Below are 23,621 nucleotides of genomic sequence, written 5' to 3' on the forward strand. Positions count from 1 at the left end.
AAGAACTCTCCCAATGAGACCGGACCTTCTCTCCCAGTCTGAGTGACGGTTGTATCCTCCATCCACAACTGGAGAAACTTCATCTGACAGCCTAGCTCCTCCTTCGTTCCAATTGCACGAACTTGCCTCTTTGGAGCAAGTCAGACACGTGTTATTACAGTAGACGCGACTCTACCTGCAATACTTACCTCCAAAAGTGGAAACAATTCTCGATGTGGTGCTTACAGAAAACCCTCAGACCCTGCACGCACCCCTTTCCGATATCCTAAACTACAATTTAGAACGCAAAAACAAAGGTCTATCGTTCAGCTCCATCAGAGTTCATCTCGCAGCAATCAGTGCCTTCCACGAGAAACTGGATGGCTCCTCTGTCTTCACACATTCTACTACAAAATGCTTTCTTACCAGACTCCAAAACCTCTACCCTGAAGTCCACCCCCCTCCCGCCTCCCTCCCTCCCCCTACACCTGGAATTTGATCCTCGTCCTTAGAGGCCTCATGAGACCTGCCTTTGAACCAACAGCCAACTCCTCTTTACTCCACATCCATGAAGGTTGCATTCTTTGTGGCCATCACATCAGCTAGACGGGTTGGGGAAATAAGTGCACTCATGGCCATCCCCCCATACACTAATTTCTTTAAGGACGAGATCATGATGCGACTACGCCCTACATTTCTGCCAAAGGTGGTGTCCTCTTTCCACCTTAACTAGTCGATACACCTCCACACTTTTTACCCCAAACCCCACAAATATCCACAGGAAGCAGCCCTTCATATCCTCGATGTTAGAAGGGCGATTGCCTTCTACTTGGACAGAACAAAATAATTTAGTACATCACCTAGACTCTTCGTATCTAGTGCAGAACACTCCAAAGGAGCTGCTATTTTGCAACAGCATCTCTCCAAGTGGATCTCTGACTGTATTAGGTCCTGCTACCAGATCCACGATGTTGAACCTCCTGACAGCATCAGAACTCATTCCACTCAAGCTGTGTCAACATCGGTAGTGTTCCTACAAAAGGTACCATTATTGACATATGCAAAGCAGCTACATGGTCGTCAGACCATACGTTTGCCAAACACTACGCCATCATACAAGATGCCAGAGGGGACACTATAGTAAGTCATACAGTACTGTCTGCCACTGCCAAATCTGCAACTCCAAAGTCCCCCCAACCATAGTGGGTACTGCTCTACATTCGCCTGAAGTGGAGCACCCACAGGGACACACATCTCGAAGAACCTCAGTTACTGCACAGGGTGAGTAACTTTCTCTTTCATAGTTTTTCAATGGGATACAACAAACTTGCTTCTAGCCCTGGAAGGCCTTGAGATATTGGACTTTAAAGCTGTGATGTTTTTATATGATTAAAAACTATTTCAGGTAATTTTTTGAAGTATTTTTAAAAAAAAATACCAGTTTTATTTAACTTGTGGAAGAAAAGAACTCCACTCTCAGGTTGGAAGCAACAAAATCAGAGACAGCTTTATTCAGGACATGCAATTGCAAGGGAAGAACACAGCTGATAGAGAGCATCTCTGCCTCAGTTTCTCCAAAGTACAAGCAAAATCATACATTTATACCTCTTTGTGACATGCATTAATTAAAAACATCTGCATTTTATTTAGGCTATTTGCTATCTATTCCAGTATTTTCTCACTTTCTCTTCTCAAACTTTGTTATCTCAAGGCTAGGTCACACTGACTATTCTGCTGTTCTCCACTCGCTTCTGACATGAGTCCTGCTTCTACTGGTCATGCAGTATTAGGTTAAGACTTGACAGAACAGTTGCTCTGTCTCTGACACTTAAATGGCTGCACTTAAACCCTCTCTTTCTTTCCCTGCTTCCACAAACTAGACTCCTGGTACTAAGGGAACCTGGCTTTACAGACAGAGGAATACAACAATAACATTTAAAAAAAATTTGTTCTCTAAGGCCTTGATCCAGTAGAGTACTTAATAAATTCTTAAGGTAAGCACATGCTTATGTGATTTGCTTAATATATTTGGCATATAGAGAATTCATGTTGCTCTGGCACGAAGGTTTTATTAGCAAGCTTTTGGGATGACCTGAACATCTCACTTGTTACATTGCGATTCATGATTAATTGACATATCCCAAACCCATGCTAACAAAATATGTATGCCACACTATTGTATAATTTTTTTTCTTTTTCCTTCACTTTGGAAAATAGACATATTTTAAGGATATATCTGAGTTCTAGAGCCACGTTTCCCAAACTTAGGATGCTGCTTATGTAGGGAAAACCCCTGGCGGGCCAGGATAGTTTGTCTACCTGCCGCATCCGCAGGTCCGGCCGATCATGGCTCCCACTGGCTAGGGCTTGCTGCTCCAGGCCAATGGGGGCTGCTGGAAGTGGCATCGGGGCAGGTAAACAAACTGGCCTGGCCTGCCAGGGGCTTTCCCTACACAAGTGGCATCCCAAGTTTGGGAAACACTGCTATAGAGGGAAGGGGAGCCACAATAGGAAAGCCTTGAGAAAGGGACTAGACTAACAGAGGAAGATTAGTTTTGTGGGGCCTTGGGCCAGAGCCAGTGGGTGCTCCTGCCTGGGAGCAGGGTCGGGGCATGGGGGCTTGCCCAGCTCCACCCACCCAGCGCTCCTGCTAGGGCATGGGATCGAAGCACAGGGGCCTGCCCCGCTCCCAGCAGGAGCACTGGTCAGGTGGGCAGAGTTGGTCTGGATGTGAGGGAACTCATTTTTCTGGGCCTCCCTCAATTGGCTAAGGCCCCATTGGCCCAGTGGCTAACCCTGCCACTATTAGACTAGATTTTTCTTACTACGCCACTTTGGACAATAGTTAGCATGATATTTATCATTTATTTCCACACAAAAGGCCCAGTCTTAGATGTCAGGAGTTTTGAGATCTATTTCTGTCTCTGCCATAGACTCCCTTTGTGATATCTGCAAAATTAGGATAAGAATATTTATCCACCTCTGCTAAAGTACTTGTAGCTGCTCTTGTAAAAGTTATTAACAGATTCTTTTGAATCATGTTATGGTTCATCAGTCCACATTTCTAGGATATTGACATCCTCAACTGCACAATATGGGAAAAGTCAGTGCTGCACTCAAAACTTCCATTGGATCCATGGCATATATGTGAATACTGTATGTCAGTGGTCCTCAACCTTTTCCGGGTAGTGGGCACTGGACGACGAGCCACTGAGGACCATGGCAGGCTGACAAGCATCTGCTGAAATGCTGCCAAGAAGTGGAAACATCAAGAGACGTCGCCGCCAAAATGCTGCCGAAAATCAGCGGCATTTCAGGGGTGACGCCTCTTGGTGACGCCGCTTTTCGGCAGCAACGCCTCTTGATTACACCGCTTTTTGGCAGCATTTTGGCGGATGCTTGTCCGCTGGCCAATATGTAGGTGCACATAGATGCCTCGGTGGGCACCACATTGGGGACCACTGCTGTATGTCATAGATACCATATATATATATATATATATATATATATATATATATATATATATATATATATATATATATATATATATATATATACACACACACACACACAAACATAAAGAATTATTTTGGCTATCTTATTGTACACAAAAGGCTTGAATTTTCTTTGAACATTATTTGAACATGTAGTATTAAAAGTAGTCAGTTATATACTAAGGCATGTAATCAAAATGTATATTGACAGTGGGCTGAATTCTCCACAGATGACCAGTGAAGAATTGCTTCTGTGTAGGGGAACACTCTATGAGCAGAAAGATAGCAGAGGCATCTCAGGCCTCTACTACCTCCTGTGACAGCTGCATGCCCACCCAGGCATAGGAGGATGGATGAGAACATGGAATAGTTGATTTATCTTATGCCTTTCCTCCACTGATATAATGTCCCTGAGGAACTTTCTGCCAGCGCTGTAAGTAGAGCTGCAGGGAAGCAGCTGTAAACATGCACTAGGGCCAGGAAAGAGTGGAGCATCATTTCAATGTTTTAATAGTCATATACACAATGAAGCCAATATATCTACACACACTTTACTTCCTTCTTTGGTAGGCATGAGCCTTGCAAAGTAATGAGGACTACAAAGTGCGCAGAAGTACAAATAGCAGTCAGTGGTGGTGAGATTTGAATTCATGATATCTTGGCTCTAAGATCAGTGTATCTTCCCCTATGGCAAAGGATGTCGTGACTGGAGTGGGTGGGTTCTCTCCGTACCTCCACACCCACAATTGCCTTATTTGTCACTGCAGAACAGGTGGCTCAATTCAGTTCAGCTGAAATGCTGGATGTCCCAGAAAAAAAATGGTACATTTTAGAGCACTGTCTTTTAGCTATTTTGCTTTGGGCACATAAGCAGCTGGAAAACCAGGTGAAACAGCTACCTGGGGATTCTCCCTTTGAAGGGGAACCCCTGAATGGTGCAGAACTGGCATAGTGCTTCTATGGCAACCCTCCTTTCACCTGTAGTTTAATGGGGATACCTAGGACAAAGAGAGCATGACCGGAGTGCTCTGGCAATCCTGTGTTGCTAACCAAATCAGGGAGTACAAAAGTGGCATGAGGCATAAAATGACCTTTGCCCCCACACCTTCTCAGTTGCACTAAATCTATTCTCATGGGTGAAAAGCTAGCCCAAAGAATCCAGTTTGTGGTAGCTGACTTGTCTTGAGGTGGTCTACTGATTTCCCCCGCCCCGAATTGCAACATCAGTGACAGACCACAAGTATGAGTGGGCTCAGGCAGCTGTGCTAGGGCAGCAGGCATGAAACAAAAATGCTGCATATATAAAAGGTCACACAAGGAGTGATGTTCTTTTTACTGTAATTCAGAAGTTCAAATTGGCAATACAGTCAAAGTATCCTGACTCTTAGTGCCCACCTCTGATTGAACTCCCTCAATATGTCTACACAGCACATTATGCCCAGGACTTGCTGTTTGCAAGCCAATGCTTGTGTCCCCACAGTGCATTGCAAATGGTTTACAATAGCTAGACGTGGGTCTCACAGCTGTGCTAACACGTCCATATTGCCCTACAAAGACCTTCTGACTCAAGTCTGTGGCTTGAGCTGTGTCCACACTGAAAAATGACAAGGTTCGAACTTGAGCCACAGTTGGACTCGGGCTCTGATCCACTCCTCGAGCAGGTCCTGAGTGCTTCCTAAGCCAAGTTGGACTGATTTGTGTGCGGACGGAAGGGGGCTTTGTGCTCAAACCTGAATCATGGACAACTTAGTGTGCAGTGTAAACCCCCTGAGTCTGGGAATCCTGAGTCCTAGTGCCCAGTTCTGACCATGCTCCTTCCTACAGGTGCTACAGGCCCGGATCATTGGGGCGTAGAGCTCTGACAGCCTGACCCGCTCCGCCACACGCCTTCCCACAGCCTGGCGCAGAGCCCAGGCCTCCTGACTCCGGCTCTCTCCAGACCAGCGCACGCTCCTTCCCACACGGCCTAGAGTCGCATCCCGGGGTCCCGACGCCGGTACCTGGCCGGCTCACCTGTCCCCAGCTTAGCCCGGGCGCCTCTCCCCGCCCCAGGGGGACGTGTCCCGGCGAGGCTGCGGGAGAGCCCCCGCCCTCGCAGGGGGAGCTTGGGGGCGGAGTGGGAGGAGCCCACTCTAGTTCCGCCTCAGCAGTTATGGCCGCGTAGAGTCTCCTCAGCGGTAGTGCTCGGACATGGGCCTGCCCCAGCCCGGCAGTCTGAGGCAGCGAGTCTCCCCGGCGGTGAGTACGGACCCGCCTGCCTGGGCCTGGTGGCCGGGCCCGAGGGCAGAAAGCGAGTGAGAGGCCCGGATGGGAGACGGCCTCTTCCTCCGGCCGTAGGTGCGGGCTCGGCTGAGAGGGCTGGCGGGGCTCTCTTCTCAGCAGCCGGGGGGCAGGTCCTGGCTCGGGGGCAGCCCATCGCGTCCCCGCGCTGCTGAGGCGATCCGAGATCTGGGGCTGCCCAGGCCGGGCTGTGCATGACAGTCATGCGGGCTGGTGAGGGACAGGGGCTCAGTGTGGGCGCATGGGGGACAGTGGGGCTGGTCTGGGGACAGAATGGGGAGACTGGCTGGAGGCCCTGCAGGACAGCAGAGGGTGGTGCGGGGATTGGTTAGCGGAGGGGACTAGTATCCAGGGTTGGGGGTCCTGTTCCTGACTGCCAGTAACTTGCTTGTGTGACCTTGTCACTTAATCCTCCCCAGCCTCAGTTTACCAGTAGGTAAAATGGAACTGGCTCTAGGCACCAGATGAGGAGGCTTAATATTTGTAAAGCACTGTAAGAGCTTCAGGTGAAGAGTGCTGTGGAAACAAGTTATGATTTTATTTTGATAGTTTAACAAGCATTATGAATGTTTTATGTTGGGTGAAGTATGCAGATCCATAGTTTTGGGAGCTGCCATTGTGTGGTGTTTATTTTGAAGGGCTTAGGGTGCTCACAGCTATATCAAAAGAAAACTCTCTGGTTAAAAAACAAAAATTAAAGTAGCCTTGTATTACCACTTTAGTGATTAAAAACCAAAACAATTTACAATAAGTGGTAGAAAGTTAGATTTTATTTATTTATTTTATTTATTTATTTTTGGCACCTCACGCAATTTGGATAAATTATACAAGTTAGCTAGTTTCACTTTCTGGTTCCCTTATTTCTACAGTAACTTGTTTGGATTGAATTACTTTTCACTGAACTTCCCCCCCCCCCCTTCTTTAAAGTCACTAACTTTTTTTAGTAGTTTAGACTTGTGTACACAACAATAGTTTACAAAATCAGTTTTCTGGCCTAAACTACCTGACAACATGTATTCATCTAGCAGTCAAGTAAAGGGCTTCCTCAAAAGTGCTAAAGTGGTTTTGAACAGTTGATTATATGAACCCTGATCCTGCAATCTGAAATCTTTTCACACGGATCAGTGGGACTCTGACTGAAGGACCACATACCCATGTGGAGTTCCATTGGAATTGGTCTGTGTGTCTCAGATTGCATGACTGTCCCTAAAACTGTAAAATCTTGAAAAATTTTAAGGGTAGATTCACAAATCTAATTCTAATAAAACAAGATCAAATATTTGCATGCAGAATATAGGCAGTAAACTTAACTTTTAAAATTGGGAGAAACTTGTCTCCCACTTACTGAATTCTTGGACATTAAATATGTATAAAAAGATTAATTTTTCACTACCTACCAGAACATGATGTGCAATACTTGGCATGTCAGGCTAGGTCAAAAAGACAGCACAGAGTCATGTTGCAAGTAGCATATTCCATTATTTCCACTCGTTGTTATAGTCACTGCTTACTCATATCCTCTGTAAATACAATTGTTAATTAGCTATGTAAAAGATCTTTTACACATAGGTTATTTAGTCTAGAGGTTAGGGTTGGGCTGGGAGGAGTCCACTTGAATTCTGTCTCAGCAACTAGGGCCATGTAGAGTCTCCTCAGCAGTACTGTTCGGACATGGGCCTGCCCCGGGTCGGCAGCCTGAGGCAGTGAGTACAGACCCTATCCTCCTAACTCTGTCAGTGCAGTATAGCTTCTGGGGGTGTTGTGCTATAATAGGGGAATCTTGTAGGAGGTACTCAATCTAGCAGATGTTCTGACATCTGCCAAATGGAGACCTAGGTCCTCCCTGGATGTTGAGCATCCCTCCCTGTCTCATTGAAAGGAACTTTTGGGGAACTTCAGTGAGGTGAACCTTGTAGAGTTTCTAGAGGGTGTCTCAGCCATGCTTGGCCTTTACCATTAGAGCCAAGGATAGGATGTGGACTGGTTAAATCAAAATTTAGTTTCCTGGTCATAACAGATTAAATGCTATTTACAAAATGAAGTGAAAATGGTATTCTATGAAAATGTTTGTTTACAAAAAAAAGTCCCATGTATTTCCTTGTTAACTAGCTCCTTAGTTTTGGTAGTATTCAGATGCAGCAATATGGAAATTTGACAGCAGCTCGGGTAAATGTTTTTTAAAAGGGAGTGTTACTTGCATTAAATATTAAAATAGGATCAATACAGCTCCTGTATATATTATTATTTTAAATTCAGTTTTACTCTGCCCCTAAATTTTCAATATGCTGCGGTAACAACACAGAACTGCATTGTCAAAGTTGAAAGATGGAAGTTTTAGCAAGTAGTGGCCCAATCCTAAAAGAGACATTCACATGTTTAACTTTACTACTGGGAATAATCCCTTTGAAATCATTGGAACTCCTCATGGTAGTAAAATTAGGCACATGTGTAAATCTTTGCCGGATTGGGGCTGAGTAGGCTTTTGGCACTTGGGATGACACTGGTGGGGGCTTGAGATAAACAAAAACTAATTGGTTATCTTGTTAAGATGACAAGCAATTAAATAGTTAATATGGACACTTGTTTTTCTTCAGTATTAAACACTTATAAAGAGTAGAGTAGTTTACAGCTCTAAGATCTATTGTTTTATACTGTCTGCAGACTCAGGATGACACATTACTGATTTAAGTCTAGTCTACATTGAGAGGGTTTTGCTGGTTTAACTATATCAGCGTAGTTGAATCAGAAGAAACCTTCTAGTGTAGATGCAGATTATTGGTATTAGAGTGCTTATACTGCTATCGCTTATACTTTTATCATATCTCTTTTGACAAATAAAAGTCACCCTCCTTACAGACATAACTATGTCTGCAAAACTTTAGAGTGGTAGTAGTGTTGATGTAATATTCTTAGACTTCTATAAGACGTTTGACGTGGTACTGCATGACATTTTAAATAAAAATCTAGAATATAAAATTAACATAGCACACATTAAATGAATTAAAAACTGACTAACTGATAGGTCTCAGTGTAACTGTAAACAGGGAATCGTCATTGAATGGGGTGTGTTTCTAGGGAGGTTCTTCAGGGATTTAACATTTTAATCAATACTCTGGAAGAAAACACAATCATAACTAATAAAGTACTGAAATGACACAAATTGGGGACGTGGTAAATAATGAAGAGGACAGGTGATTGATTCAGAGTAATTTGGATTGCTTGGTAAACTAGGTGCAAGCAAACAATATGTATTTTAATATGGCTAAATGTAAATGTATACATCTAGGAACAAAGAATGTAGGCCATACTCACAGGATATTGGACTATCCCAGAAAGCAGTGATTCTGAAAAAGATTTGGGAGTTGAGGTGGATAATCAGCTGAACATGAGTCCCAGTGTGATGCTGTGGCCAAAAAAGGTGCTAATGCAATCCTGGGATGCATAAATGGGAATCTCGAGTAGGAGTAGAGAGGTTATTTTACATCTGTATTTGGCACTGGTGTGACCACTGCTGGAGTCCACTTCTGGTGCCCACAATTTTAGAAGGATGTTGATAAAGGGTTCAGAAAAGAGCCACTGGAATAATTAGCGGATTAGAGAACATGTTTTATAGTGATAGACTCAAGGAGCTCAGTCTATTTAGTTTAACAAAGAGAAGGTTAAGGGGTGATTTGACTACAGAATACAGTAAAAGCCTTGTTATCCGACCCTGTACCAACTCCTTCCCAGAGCCTGCACTTCGCACCCCCTCCCGTGCCCCAACCCCATGCCCTCACACTCACTCCCTCTTAGTTAACTACCATTTTTCACTTACAGGCACCCCCCCAGTCCCTCAACTTGTCAGGTAAACAAAGCTTGTACTGTATAAGTATCTACGTAGGGAACAGATATTTAATAATGGGCTCTTCAGTCTAGCAGAGAAAGGTATTACATGATCCTATGGCTGGAAGTTGGAGCTAGAGAAACTCAGACTGATAAGACAAATTTGTAATGGGGAGTGTAATTAACACTGGAACAGTTTAGCAAGGGTCATGGTGGATTCTCCATCACCAACAATTTTTAAACCAAGATTGGATGTTTTTCTGAAATATATGCTCTAGGAATTATTTTTGGGAAGCTTTATGGCCTGTGTCATGTAGACTAGATAATCACACTGTAGACTAGATAACCACAGTGGCCCCTTCTGGCCTTAGAATCTATGCAGCTAGTGTACACTAGCTCTTACACTCTGTTCAAAAAATTGTGGGGTTTTTTTTTGGAAGTATATTATCTGGAAACAATTTTCTTAGTGAATGCTTAAACTCTGGAGATCAGTTATGCAGCCAGTGGTGTATTCTGCAGTAAACTGTCTATAGACAGGGACCCATGTATCCTGTAATTCCACAAAGGAATGTTGTAAGAGGAATGGCTAGGTCAGGGATTTGGTAATGGGTTATTCAGTTCTTCCCCTGTAGGCTATTAATGCAAATCTAGGATGGATTGAAGCAGCAGAGTGGCATGAGCACCGCCACTAGTGTTTTAATTGAAGTGGAGGAGGTGAGCTAGGAGTGACTGGGTGAAAGTGTGGGGAAGACACTGAGGGGAAATATTTTAAAAGTATGAGACTGAAGGAGAGAGAAATTTTAGGAGAGGAGGTAGCATGGCTTGTTATGTTTCCACTCCTGAATGCCAAGTTGAGTGCTCTTGTAACTGATCATAAATCAATTTTTCCCTCTGAGAGGATAGTAGCACCCTACCTAGTAACAGTAATTAGGTAAGACAAGCTTCTGTAGCCAGCCCAATGGAGGGAAGGGAGCCAGTGAGACTTGTCAGCAGTCTGAATTAAATGGTTGACTTTGGGAGCACAGTGTGTGGTAGGTGTTCAGTTTGTCTAAAGAACTGCTGCTAGTCAAAGCAGCAGAGGAATAAATTGCGAACTCTAAACTGTACTGACATATTCCTCATAGTTATGTAATCACAGGTGACTCTTTTGCAGGAGTGTCTTTGTGACTGCTTTTTCTTGAAACTATAACAAAATTTGAACTCCTTTCTCCAGTAAAGAGCTAATGACTGTTTTTAACCCGTGAAAAGAAGTGTTAAATTTAGGGCTGTCAAGCTATTAAAAAAATTAATCATGATAAATCATGCAATTAATCTCACTGTTAAATAATAGAATACCATTTATTTAAATATTTTTGGATGTTTTCTACATTTTCAAATATATTCAATTACAACACAGAATACAAAGCGTATAGTGTTCACTTTATATTTTTGATTACAAGTATTTAGACTGTAAAAAAACCAAAAGAAATAGTATTTTTCAATTCACCTAATACAAGTTCTGCAGTGCAGGGGTAGGCAACCTATGGCATGTGTGCCGAAGGCGGCACGTGAGCTGATTTTCAGTGGCACTCATACTGCCCAGGTCCTGGCCACTGGTTCAAGGCGCTCTGCATTTTAATTTAATTTTAAATGAAGCTTCTTAAACATTTTAAAAACCTTGTTTACTTTACGTACAACAATAGTTTAGCTATATATTATATAGAAAGAGACCTTCTAAAAACGTTAATGTATTACTGGCACGCAAAATGCAAGTTTGTTTACATTTGCAGGAAATAATACTGCCCACTTCTTGCTTTCAGGTGACACTGTAAACAAGAACAGGCAGTCACATGGCATTATTGTAGCTGGCATCACAAAATATTTACGTGCCAGATGCACTAAAGATTCATATGTCCCTTCATGCATCAGCCACCATTCCAGAGGTCATGCGTCCATACTGATGACAGGTTCTGCTCAATAATAATCCAAAGCAGTGCGGATCGAAGCACCTTCATTTTCATTATCTGAGTCAGATGCCACCAGCAGAAGGTAGTGGTTTTCTTTTTTGGTGGTTCAAGTTCTATAGTTTCTGCATTGGAGTGTTTCTCTTTTAAAATTTCTGAAAGCATGCGCCACACCTCATCCGTCTCAAATTTTGGAAGGCACTGCAGATTCTTAAATTTTGGGTCGAGTGCAGTGACTATCTTTAGAAATCTCACATTAGTACTTTCTTTGCATTTTGTCAAATCTGCAGTGAAAATGTGCTTAAAATTAGCAACATGTGCTGGGTCATCATCCGAGACTGCTATGACATGAAATATATGGTAGAATGTAGGTAAAACCGAGCAAGGGATGTACAATTCTTCCCCAAGGAGTTCAGTCACAAATTTAATTTACGTATTATTTTTTTAATGAGCGTCATCAGCATGGAAGCATGTCCCCTGGAATGGTGGCCAAAGCATGAAGGGGCATACAAATGGTTAGCATATCTGACACGTAAATACCTTACAATGCCAGCTACAAAAGTGCCATGCAAATGCCCGTTCTCACTTTCTGGTGACATTGTAACTAAGAAGATGGCAGCATTATCGCCTATAAATGTAAACAAACTTGTTTCACTTAGTGATTGGCTGAACAAGACGTAGGATTGAGTGGACTTGTAGGTGCTAAAGTTTTACATTGTTTTGTTTTTGAGTGCAGTTATGTAACAAAAAAATCTACATTTGTAAGTTGTACTTTCATGCACTACTGTATATGTATGAGGTGAATTGAAAAATACTCTTTTGTAATAAAAATATACACTTTGATTTCAAATAGAACACAGAATACAATATATGTGAAATGTAGACAAATATTTAATAAATATTTCAATTGTTATTCTATTTAACAGTGTGATTAAAACTGCGATAAATCACGATTATTTTGAGTTAATCACGTGAGTTAACTGCAATTAATTGACAGCCCTAGTTAAATTCTGTATTGTAAACAGCACCTGATTTTTTTTTTTTAAGCCAACAGAAGCTAGGAAATCCAGAGCTCAGGTTGCTACTCTGTCCGTAATACACTTTGTGTATGGGTGTAGCAGGACGACAGCATCGTCATGTACTTTTTAGAGTCTGCTGCAATAACTAAATGCAATAGTGAGTTAAGGAGAGAAAGAATACTAACTTTGAATCTCTTTGATTTTGTTGTAATGACAAAGCCTAAACAGACCATTTTTAAGCAATCTTAGTATGGAGTACAAAACATTTGTTTCTTCTGAAATAGGCATATGACCTGTCAAGCATTGATTTTTCTCTGTGCTTTGACTTTCTCTGAAATTGACATTTCTGTATTTAATTACAGCTTCAGTTTGCATAAAACTGTATTATGCCCAAATGTATGTGTGAACTCGCGTTGTCAATCAATGTTAATACCAATCTAACAATATTATCTCTGCTGCAAAAATTGTGGAAAGAGCACAGACATTTTTGTTTAAGAGTCTTATAAGTTGTTGCTGTTACATGTGGCTTTTTTGTTTAAATAGGTCTTATTTCCAGCCCATCTCTACCAAGGAGGCTATTGCTCCATTTGGAAATGTTCATTATTCCACCATTTTGGAGTTGGTCTCCAGGAGCAACAATGACAAATTAAAAACAAAATGAACCTTGGAACTGATTTAGTTCAGATAACACTATAGCTCAGTGCTGTTCAGCCCAGCACAACAACGTCAGTAACAAATTATGTCACCATAGCTTTTCCATGTCACCTTTAGCTCTTCATCTGTTTTGGAGATAGGGTGAAGAGAGTCAGTGACCCACTGTGTAAATGTCTCACCACTTCTGACTTTGATTCACCTCATTCAAACTCCTACTGCACTAGCAATGTGGGTTCATGTTTGTTTAGAATTCTGATTCTTAAGGAAAACACAACTTCATGGAGAAATTCAAGCCGCGTTTTATAAAATAGCCTAGATCGGGAGTTTTCAAACTTTCACAGTGGGCCACCCTCTTTCCCACTCAATTGCATGGATCGCTTTCCTTCCCACTGGCAATCAAATAATATTTCTATGTTAAGAAGAGCAATTTTAGAAAACTGAAGTATTTTAGCTTATTTTAATATGCTTTAGCAGCTTAAAAAAAGGGAGGGGGGCCCAGAATCAGCACTCTGTGACTGGCCAGCTCTCCAGAGACGACCACGGAGTACTTCTTTGACCACTAGTAATCCACAGACTATAGTTTGGGAACCATTGATCTGGAAAATTATGAAGGTGCTAGTCACCGTTACATACTTAAGGTTGAGTATTGCATTTTTGCAAGGTTAAGTTAGAAATTACAGTAGAAATCTTAGATGAATTTATGAAATCCACAAAGCCAAATGTTTATCATGATTGTGTCTGATACCAAAGAGTGTAAGAAGTAATCTGTTGGTTTCTTTTCAAAAAGAAAGTTACAGTACTCCTACATCCTTTCCTTATTAATTTTATGTTTAGTGCAGTAGCATCTGGAGCACCAATCTTAAACCAGTGCCCCATGTACAGATAGAATCAAAGCTGTTAATTGTTTGGCAATTAATTTACTCTTAGAAAAATCTTGAAAAAAAAATAAGGGGAGTGAAGAAACATTTCTGATAGGAAAGGAAAACTAAATCTATCACTGTGGTGTACATGGCATGATCTTGGGGCTCATAAGCGCAGCAGCAGAACAGTAAAATCTGGGAAGACATTTGCTTCACTACTGAGAAATTGTACGAATGAATAAGTGGCTAAACTGCTACTCACCTTATTTTCTCATAAAAAATCTTTAGAGTAATTTTGGACCAGATAGAACTCTATATATTTATTGTAGATTAGATCCCAAATAGAAATTCTAATGTCAATTATTGGGAGATATTATTAGCATCTTTCCCATTTTACAAAATGTCTATTTTCCATATTGTTGTTTTGTAGACTAGGGTTGTTTTCATACCAGTGTCAGAATTCACACTTAAAGTTATAATACTTGTAAAACAGTTTATAATATTCAATTACCTGCTATTGCTAAGAGTTTCAGAGAACATAAAAGTTATGTAACACATTGAACCTTGAAGATATATTTGGAAAGGACTTAAAGCTTCAGGAAAATGAAGTCTTTATTTATAGTCCTGAGAAAAAGAAAGAAGCCAGCTAAGGCTGTCCTCTGAAGATGGATTGAATAAATAATGTGAAAATCCTATTAAAAAGAGAATGAAATCTTCTCACGTAACTGCAGCATTACCCCAAATTTGCTCCACCCTGTGCAGAAAAGGCTGTTACCTTGCAAGAAGTACGTGTGTGTGTGTGTGTGTGTGTGTGTGTGTGTGTGTGTGTGTGTGTGTGTGTGTGTGTGTGTGTGTGTGTGTGTGTGTGTGTGTGTGTGTGTGTGTGTGTGTGTGTGTGTGTGTGTGTGTGTGAGAGAGAGAGAGAGAGATCCAAACCTGTCACATTCTTTCAAAGCAGGATTTTGAAAGTATTGACTATCTCTGCATATGCCTTTTAGAGGAAGGTTCTTAATTCTGTATTTCACTTAAACTAAACATTTGATGGATTCTTAAATTTTGATGTCTTCAAATCAAAACTGGATGCCTTTGGGAAGTTTATGCTTTAGCCAAACACAAATTATACTTGGTCAAACACAATTTGTTGAAAACAAGGGTAATTGGGTCAAGTTTTATAGCCTCTACAGTATACACAGGAGTTCAGACTAGGTGATTTAATGATCCTTTCTGGCTTTAAACCCTATAAATTTTGGTTGTCATTAGTGAAAAGTGCTTGTTTGAGAACGCAGGCATCTGAAGTCTTCCATTTATCTACATTTGAGAATGAGGGGGGGTAGTTCATTCGTCTTTCCCATTCAATCTTAGGATCATTGCTAAGACTTACAATTGGGGCTTTAAATGTTGTTAGTTTTCTGATATAAGCATCTGACTACTAGGAAATGGGCTGAGACCATCAACTAATTTCAAATAGACCATGAAACAGCGAGATGTGATAACTACCATAGAACTCTTTATATCACATGGTCATAACAATGAAGTAATTTCTGTTGATAACTAAGAGAAGTTAGGCTTATTACTCAGTTTTGATAGTAGCCATTCCTAAATTATGGCTGTAAGTTTGAAGAGAAGTAACAAAGCTTCTTCCTGATGTCAGATCTTGAGGTGTTAAGGTACGTCGTTAACTATTAAAGATGAATTTAAGCATTGCTTCAGATGACTGTCATTATCAAATCAGGAGATAAAAGCAAGAATGTGAAATTACCTCTAAATGATAATACTTAGCACAGAGCAGTTTAGGAGATTTGTTTATTCCTTATACAGGGCTAACTGTTTTTCTTTTCTTGATACTTATTCATAATGTAAGGGCAAGTTTTTAGATTGGCCGCTTCTGAACCAGTATTCTCCGTGGTTAAATTAGCAAGTCAAGTCCCTCTCACCACCTCCACCCTTCTTCTTGAGTAAAGAAAAGAGACTTTTTTTCTTTTTTTAGGGTATCGATCAGTATTTTCTCTTTCCATGAAAATTGGACAGTCTGATTTAATTCAGAATAAAATCATATTTACTGTAAAATACTAATACCGGATAAGATGGACATGTGCAAGATGCCTAGCTGTTACTCTGATGGCTTCCTGGAGGAATCTTCCATATGAAAAACATAAAAGCAGTTATGTGTAAGCTAGTTATTAATACCTAGAGAGGTGTGGCAAAGATGTTGCAAATTTATGGATTATTGCAGCTTGCCTTCTCTTGGCATGAGCACTCTCTGCTACCTGTGTATTGCCAGTCACCTTTCTTGGGTAATGTCTGTGTGCAGAGGTCAGCCATAAGCAAGCCATAAATCAATTACCCTTTTAAGATTATGAATACATAAAAGGTCAATTTCTTTCTGATATACTTATTGGCTTACATTAAAATGAATCTTTGTAGGATAAAGTTGTTTTTCTCCTCCTAAATTTCAGAATTACTTTCTCTCTCCTCCTGTTGTGCCATGGAGACATCAGATTGCTCCCATTCCCAATTATTTTCCTAGAATAATATCTTAATAACTCCCCCATAATTTTTTGAGAGATTTACTTATATTCATCCAAAAATTCAAATACATCTGTCTGGCATTGCTAGCACATAAGACTAGTAACAGGATTCTGAGGCAATTAACATTTAAATGGTTATATCCTAAACTTCTGTGGTAATGTTCCTCCTCTTCTGGCTGAATATTAAAGCTCAGGGCAATACCAGACAAATTAACAAATCTGGTATTACAGATACAAAATGTAAAAGTATGATTGCTTCCTGTAGTACATGACAATTTGTCTTTTTTAAATTAAGAAAAAGCTTTTCTATGTAATTAGTAATTATTAATTTTTTACTTAGGTTACACTTAACACTATTAAAATAATATAGATAAGTGTTAGAAATAGCCCTGCCACAATTTTGTCAATTCTTTCCAATTCTGTAATTGACAGATTAGGCACTACAGTTCTGTTTCATAAATCAAAGTACGCCCAATGATTCAGTTAAGTTAAAAACTGTGCTTTTACATTTAATTGGGTTTTCTTGATTGCATAATTTCCAGAGGGTTCTATTACTAATAAGCTCTTCATTTGAAGTTGAGCAAATCTGTATGTTTAGCTAAGTAATCATATGGATTTATTGCATTTAATGTCTTATGCTTCATGTTAAAACCTATATGTTAAAAATCAGCTGAAGACATTAACAGAATGTGTTCAATAATATCCTATCTTTCTATTTTCAGAAAAACACCAATATTAGAGACATTTAAACAGCCATACTATCCTTGAAGGGACATAAGTAACCGTACATTAACATGCCTGCTGTGGCTTCTGTACCTAAGGAACTATACCTCTGTACTTCGTTGAAAGATCTTAACAAGAAAACAGAAATAAAAGCAGAGAAGACCAGTACAAAAAAGTATGTGAATTTCCTTGTTTAATTGTCTTTGTATTAATTGTTCAAATTCCACAGCTAAGTAACAAGTGATGCAGTGTTTAGTGCTCTTCTATAGAGATGGTGATAATGTAGACCAATTTTCTAAGTAAGCATTAACTCATTAAGTAGCAGTGCTGCACTTCTGGCCAAATTCCAGCTCAGGTTGTGTACATAAATTCCATCCTGAGTTTCAATTCAATAGCTAGCTTCCCTCAGTCCTGTATAGTGTTGCTGTGGATTGTCAAACTAAATATGGAGAGATCATCCAAGAGATAATGTTTCAACGGTGAAGTGAACATGATATCTGTGAAAGTTTTTAAGTGCATTAGGATTCTTCGAGACAACAAGCTATATTAATGCAAGTTATTAACATCAGTTGAAAAATTCAGCCATCACATGGGAATAGAAACAGCCTAACTTTGGACTTTGTAGACTGAATCTTCATGTGCTTATTGTATGTTTTCATAGGCCTAGTGCTTTAAAAGAACCAGTCCACTCTGCATTCTAGAGAGAACTGGTTCTGAACAGACCCTCTGTAGATGGATTCTTGTTTGAAATGTTTTAAATGGCCATTTAATGTATTACTGAATAATTTCTTTTCAGTACTTTAATTAGCAAGCTAATAAACAATGGCAAAGAGAAATATAATTCAGGGGGAAAAAAGTAGCTGTCATTTATTTTAACTGTAAAACTTGGATAGTGATGCCAAAGGGATGTTTAAACTACATGGACACGGAATGTGAACATTTAAGTCAAGAGTTCATTACAAAACCAACTGTTCTTTTGAAAACTAGGTCAACAGTTGTGGGTTTTTTTAATTGACCCTTTCCCTCCAATTTCAAGTTATGTGCAGAGTGCCCTTAAGATCTTCAAGGCAGCAGAGGAATGCAGGTTGGACAGAGATGAAGAAAAGGCTTATGTCCTATATATGAAATATGTGACTGTATATAATCTTATTAAAAAAAGACCCGATTTCAAGCAACAACAGGTAATATAGCTTTCCGACTGCATTTTTTATACTGGTAGAAGTAACAGAAGTACTTGGAATCAGTGGTCTTTATATCTGAAGATTTTAGGTGCAGTTGAAAGAATTACATTTGTGTGCACTACTGAGACAGTAATTTCAGTAAAGGAATTGTATTTATTTAAATAAACTTTTGTAGTTTGTGTTGATAAACGAGGCAGTCCTTTATTATAAGCCTCTTATTATTCTACTACAGTATACTTTGCTAATTACATTGGCATATCATCTACTGGACAATAAATAGTATGAGTCCTGTTTCTATCTTTCCCGTTAAAGTCCTTTTCCAGTACAAAACTAAATTGAGTATTATTTATTCTTTTAATTAAGATAACCTTAGTTAAAAAGTGGATAAAATGTTTTTTACTCTCCCAACCTTGTGACCAGAGCTTGTTAACATTATAAAAATTAAATATTAACATACATATGAATATTTGCCTTGTTTATAAATAGTGTGGTATTTTTCTTAAAATCTTTAAGAGAAGAACATCTCACTTCATTCACAGAGTAACTATGGCAATAATATAAAATTAGTTTTAGATTATTTTTTCCTTCAGTAGGTAAACTTTAGTGTGCTGTAAACTAGGTGCTAAATGTTGTTCTTGGTAGTGTCTGCAGAAGTATTCTATCCTGTATGCACGTTGGACAGTATTAACTTTATGCTGGGGTGGTTCTTCTTGTTGTTTTAGGATTACTTTCATTCTATACTGGGACCTACAAACATAAAAAAAGCTATTGAAGAAGCTGAAAGACTCTCAGAGAGTCTGAAACTGAGGTATGTGTAACATTTTTTACAAAGCAATATGTAAATATTGCTGAATACTTGAAATTTGCGCATCTGCTGTTGTAGTTTTGCCTTTTAGATATTGTTTGCAGTAGTCGCTGATACCTGTAATCCAGAAAAATTAAACTTTCTGATTTGAGTCTTTTATTAAAACTGGATTTCATTTACCATCATTCATCCCAGTCACTTCAAACCCATGTGCTTAGATCTACCTTCAATTTCTCTCTAACTTTTAATAAACAGAACTTTATACCATAAACAAATGTCAGCTGTTGTTTTTCATTAATGTATACACAAATCAGAGGCTGCAATGAAAACCTCTAGATAATTGCTGTTAGTCACTCTATTGAAAGTCCTTCCCTAGTATTCTTTCCTGTCACGTGATCATATTAAGGCCAGGTGTATGCCATGAGCATTTTTCCAGGATAGGTATACTAGTATATTATACTGGGAAAGCGCTCCTAGTGTGGATGCCGTTTTTAGCAGGAAAACTACACTTTTGCTCAAAGGCAATGTTTTTGAATGCTGCTTTTTTGGTAGCTTATGGATTGTCTCAAAGGAACAAAGCTTGAGGGTTGATACAGTGACTAATTATTTCAAGTGTATTGTGCAAATATGTACTTGAGCAATTAAAATATGTATTGACATGTTTAAAGATACTTAAAGAAAAAAGGTGGCTCCTGTACAGTCACAGAAGCCACTTTACAATAAAGATATGAACCAATTTACTTTACTATTTTTCTGGCATAATTTTTTTTCTGGAAAGTAGTTAGTTACCAAATTTAAAACTCTGAGAGTTCAGGTAGTAAAACACCATTTGCCTTGAAGTAAGAGAATCTCAATATGGATAATCCAATTTGCACATCATAGAAGCAGAAGAAAAATTTGACTTAATTCACTTAGTAAGAATTGTATTCATATTTGTAAGTGGTAGCTAGACATTCAGTATTGCTGAGATTCAATAAAGCACTTAAACACATGCTTAAGTCTCACTTGAAGTTAAGGGGGCTGAAGCATGTGCTTATGTGCTGTCTCAAATAGGGATGCTTCCTGAATCAGTGGTTGTGTCACTAACTAGAAAGTTACATAGAAACATCAGATTCCAAACTTGCAGCCTCATCCCTATGGAATGTTCATTATGCTGATAGTGAACCAGGATGTGAGAGGTACATATTGCATCAGTGATGTAGTTTATTAATTGAACGTCCCTGTTTTGACTTGGGACAGTCCAGTGGTTGCATTGATGACTTTCAAGAAGTCCTAATTAGCTAACATCTCATTAAGATAAATGGTCATTCATATGACTACTTGTTTACAATACTAGAGCTGTCTTTACAATGAGAGGCAAAAACACTTCATATTAAAAAAAAAAAAAAAAAGGTTAGGCCAAATGTCTTAAAAAAACAGGCACCTAAATAACCTGTTTTGGTTTTTTTCCAGAAGTCCTGAGTACCCAGTAACTCTTACTGACTTTATTAGAACTCCAGTGTTTGAATTCTTTAACGATGGCTACTGAGTGCTCAAAACTGTTTGGAAAAAATCAGTCCACTTATTTAGATACCTGATGCACACAATTAGTTGTGATTTTCTGATGCAATACGTCTTTAAAATAAACTGAATAAAGACTAGACTGAAGACTTCTCTGGCTGAGAAAATATAGAAAACTATAGGCTCAGTTATTCTTATACTAATTAGCTATTAGTGATACTGTTACTTATTAGATGCCAGACTAGATTTTCTTAGCAAAAATGTGCCCAGGGAGAATGACTAATACATTCGGATGTCAACATTATTTAAATCTTTACATGTAGTTGTACTTTGTACAAATGCAGAAGAGGGTGGGAAATTTAACGTTTTCAGTGATGCCAGAGCAGAAGCATTTACATAAACAGCTGAGGTTGAAGGAAAGAAATTGTAAGCCTTGAGAAGAGCAGAGGACATCAGTTGGTCCCAAAAAACAAGGTGAGTTATGAAATGCAAAAAGCACAGACAGGAATAATATCAAGCAGCTACTGAGGAAAATAGGAAGAATTTGAGAAGTCAAGAATAAGTGTTGTGAGACCTCAATATTTAAAATGTTTGGGGCGAAAATTGCACAAAGCTACTGAAGCAGAAGTTAAACATTTTTAAAAACGGACTTTTTCCTACTAGATATGAGGAAGCTGAAGTTCGGAAAAAGCTTGAAGAGAAAGAGAGACAAGAAGAGCAGCAGAAAAAGCAAGAAGTAAAAGATGATGGAAAGGCTTTAGCCAAACACTCTTCAGAAAATGCAGTAGATTCCAAGGAAAAAAACCAAAGGGTAATGGAGGGGAATATTTACAGACATGCTAGTAAATCTGTAAATGCATTATGTTTAAATGAGCACTTCATTAAATCAACTGTTAATATGAGGCCACTTATTTTATTGAAGAAACTGAGTTAACTAGTAACGTTGCACCCATGACTAGATTAACTTTCTACAAAGTAAACAAACATTATCCTTTAAAGATAACCATTTTAAGTTTACTTCTACCATTTTTGGTAAAAGGCTTTATATTTTTTTATGGCATAATATGAAACTTTTGAAAGATATGAATTTTTTTATTAAACATAATTTTTGTCATAGACCTTTGTGGACATATTTGATACCTGCAAGACCCCACAGAACTCTTAAAGCTCAGCAGAATAATAGACTTCAATTCTTCCATAGAGCCCAATTTTTTTCTTTAAATTAAAAATTATGTTATTCATTAGTATATAACACTTGTGCCTTCTTATACTTTGAGGTTTAGTGGTAACAAAATTGAGTAAGTTCAAGTGAAAGCTATGTTCCGTCCTTTAAGTCCTCTTAAAAGCAGGCTACTGACTCTCCACCTGGCTGATGACGACACCATCAAATGGCTGGGCACATTGCACATGTGCAGAGAGAGGGAGTCCTCTTATGTCTGGATGAATGCATGAGTGGACACTGTTTTTGCTGCTCTGTCTAGATATTACAAGCTTTCATAATGAATTTTTTTGTTATTTAAACACAGTGAATGGAATTGTATCCCTAGCTTTGTGCATGGAAATGATCCTCCATGTTGCAGATCTTATGCTTCTTGTTTGAGAGGGTGCTGGCAAACTATGGACAAATTTCAGTTGGGCCTGGAATCTGTGATTTGAGTGGGCAAAAGTAGTGTCCCAGGAGTCATGCATCATTTCTCTCTCCTGCCTTCCTCCTCCCAAAATCACCCAGCAGCAACTCTACCTAACAAGCACAGCAGTCCCAGGCTTTGTTACATCTTCCACAGCTCCCCTTGGTTATGGGCAGCTGCCCTCCCATCCTCTTTCTTGAGACTTCTGGACATTTTGACAGCAGATCTTTGTAGAGATTACCCTCTAGTGGGTCCCTTCCTGTTGTATTCATGTTTTGTGAGTCAAGGCCACTTACTGAACTTGTTACTTTATATTAGAAAATAAAAACAGCAACTTGTAACACTTTTTTACAATAATACAGATCAATGGTGAGAAGAAAGGTTCAGTGGAAAGAAAAGATCAACTTGACAGATTGAGTGGTAAGTGATGCAATGTTTCACAGGAAAAGTCTTCATTGTTTAACAGGAAAAAACCTTCATATAGTTTAGTTAAACAGTGAGAGTAACTAACCATTGGAACAACTTACATAGAGGCATCATGGATTTTCCATTATTGGCCATTTTAAAGTTGTGATTGCAGACTCTTTTAGAGAAATATCCAGAAATTTATTTTTGGGAAGTTTTATGGCCTGTTTTATGCAGAAGGTCAGACTAGAAAAGAGGTTCTCAAACTGGGGGAATTTCTTTGGGAGGAGGTGGGGGCGGCATGAGAAATGTTAGGAGAGCAGTACCCAGCTCTTAAGACAGCGCCACCACCACAGCAGAGAAGTATAGGTGGCATGGTATAGTATTACCACCCTTACTTCTGTGCTGCTGGTAGCAGCGCTGCCTGCCGAGCTGGCCAGTAGCCGCCACTCTCCACTCTGCCTTCATAGCTGGGTGTCCTATATGTACTTGTGTAGCAGAAGCACAGGAGAGAGGGACATAAACAACCGCAGACACAAGAAGGAGAGCACGGTCAAATAGGTTTGAGAACCCCTGGACTAGACAATTACAGTGGTCCCTTCTGGCTTTGGATTCTTGGATAGCTTCCTTCACTTCTCTCTCCCCCTCCCCCCCCCCGGTTATGATTTCCTCTCTTTAAAATCAAAATTAGTGTACCATCTTAATTTAGCATTGTACTTGTTAATTATGACATTCAGTATATCAGTTGAGCCTCTCCAGTCTGCTTTTTGTTAAAATTACATTTGACACTGAGGTTTTTT

The 23,621-nt window shown here is 39.5% G+C and overlaps 1 protein-coding gene across 3 annotated transcripts in view; it reads left to right on the forward strand.

Moving 5' to 3' along the window:
• Positions 1 to 5,513: 5,513 nt before the first annotated feature.
• Positions 5,514 to 23,621, forward strand: part of USP8 (ubiquitin specific peptidase 8) — a 34,793-nt gene continuing 16,685 nt past the window's right edge. The window contains exons 1-6 of one of the 3 annotated variants that reach the window (XM_030577095.1): positions 5,514 to 5,711; positions 17,302 to 17,477; positions 18,339 to 18,483; positions 19,206 to 19,291; positions 21,452 to 21,599; positions 22,779 to 22,836. In XM_030577095.1, the coding sequence (XP_030432955.1) occupies positions 17,374 to 17,477; positions 18,339 to 18,483; positions 19,206 to 19,291; positions 21,452 to 21,599; positions 22,779 to 22,836 (541 nt within the window). In that variant the 5' untranslated portion in view covers positions 5,514 to 5,711; positions 17,302 to 17,373. The other 2 variants (XM_030577097.1, XM_030577096.1) reach the window with 2 other exon arrangements.

This window comes from Gopherus evgoodei, chromosome 10 (assembly GCF_007399415.2).
Source record: "Gopherus evgoodei ecotype Sinaloan lineage chromosome 10, rGopEvg1_v1.p, whole genome shotgun sequence".
Taxonomy (NCBI): Eukaryota; Metazoa; Chordata; order Testudines; family Testudinidae; genus Gopherus; species Gopherus evgoodei.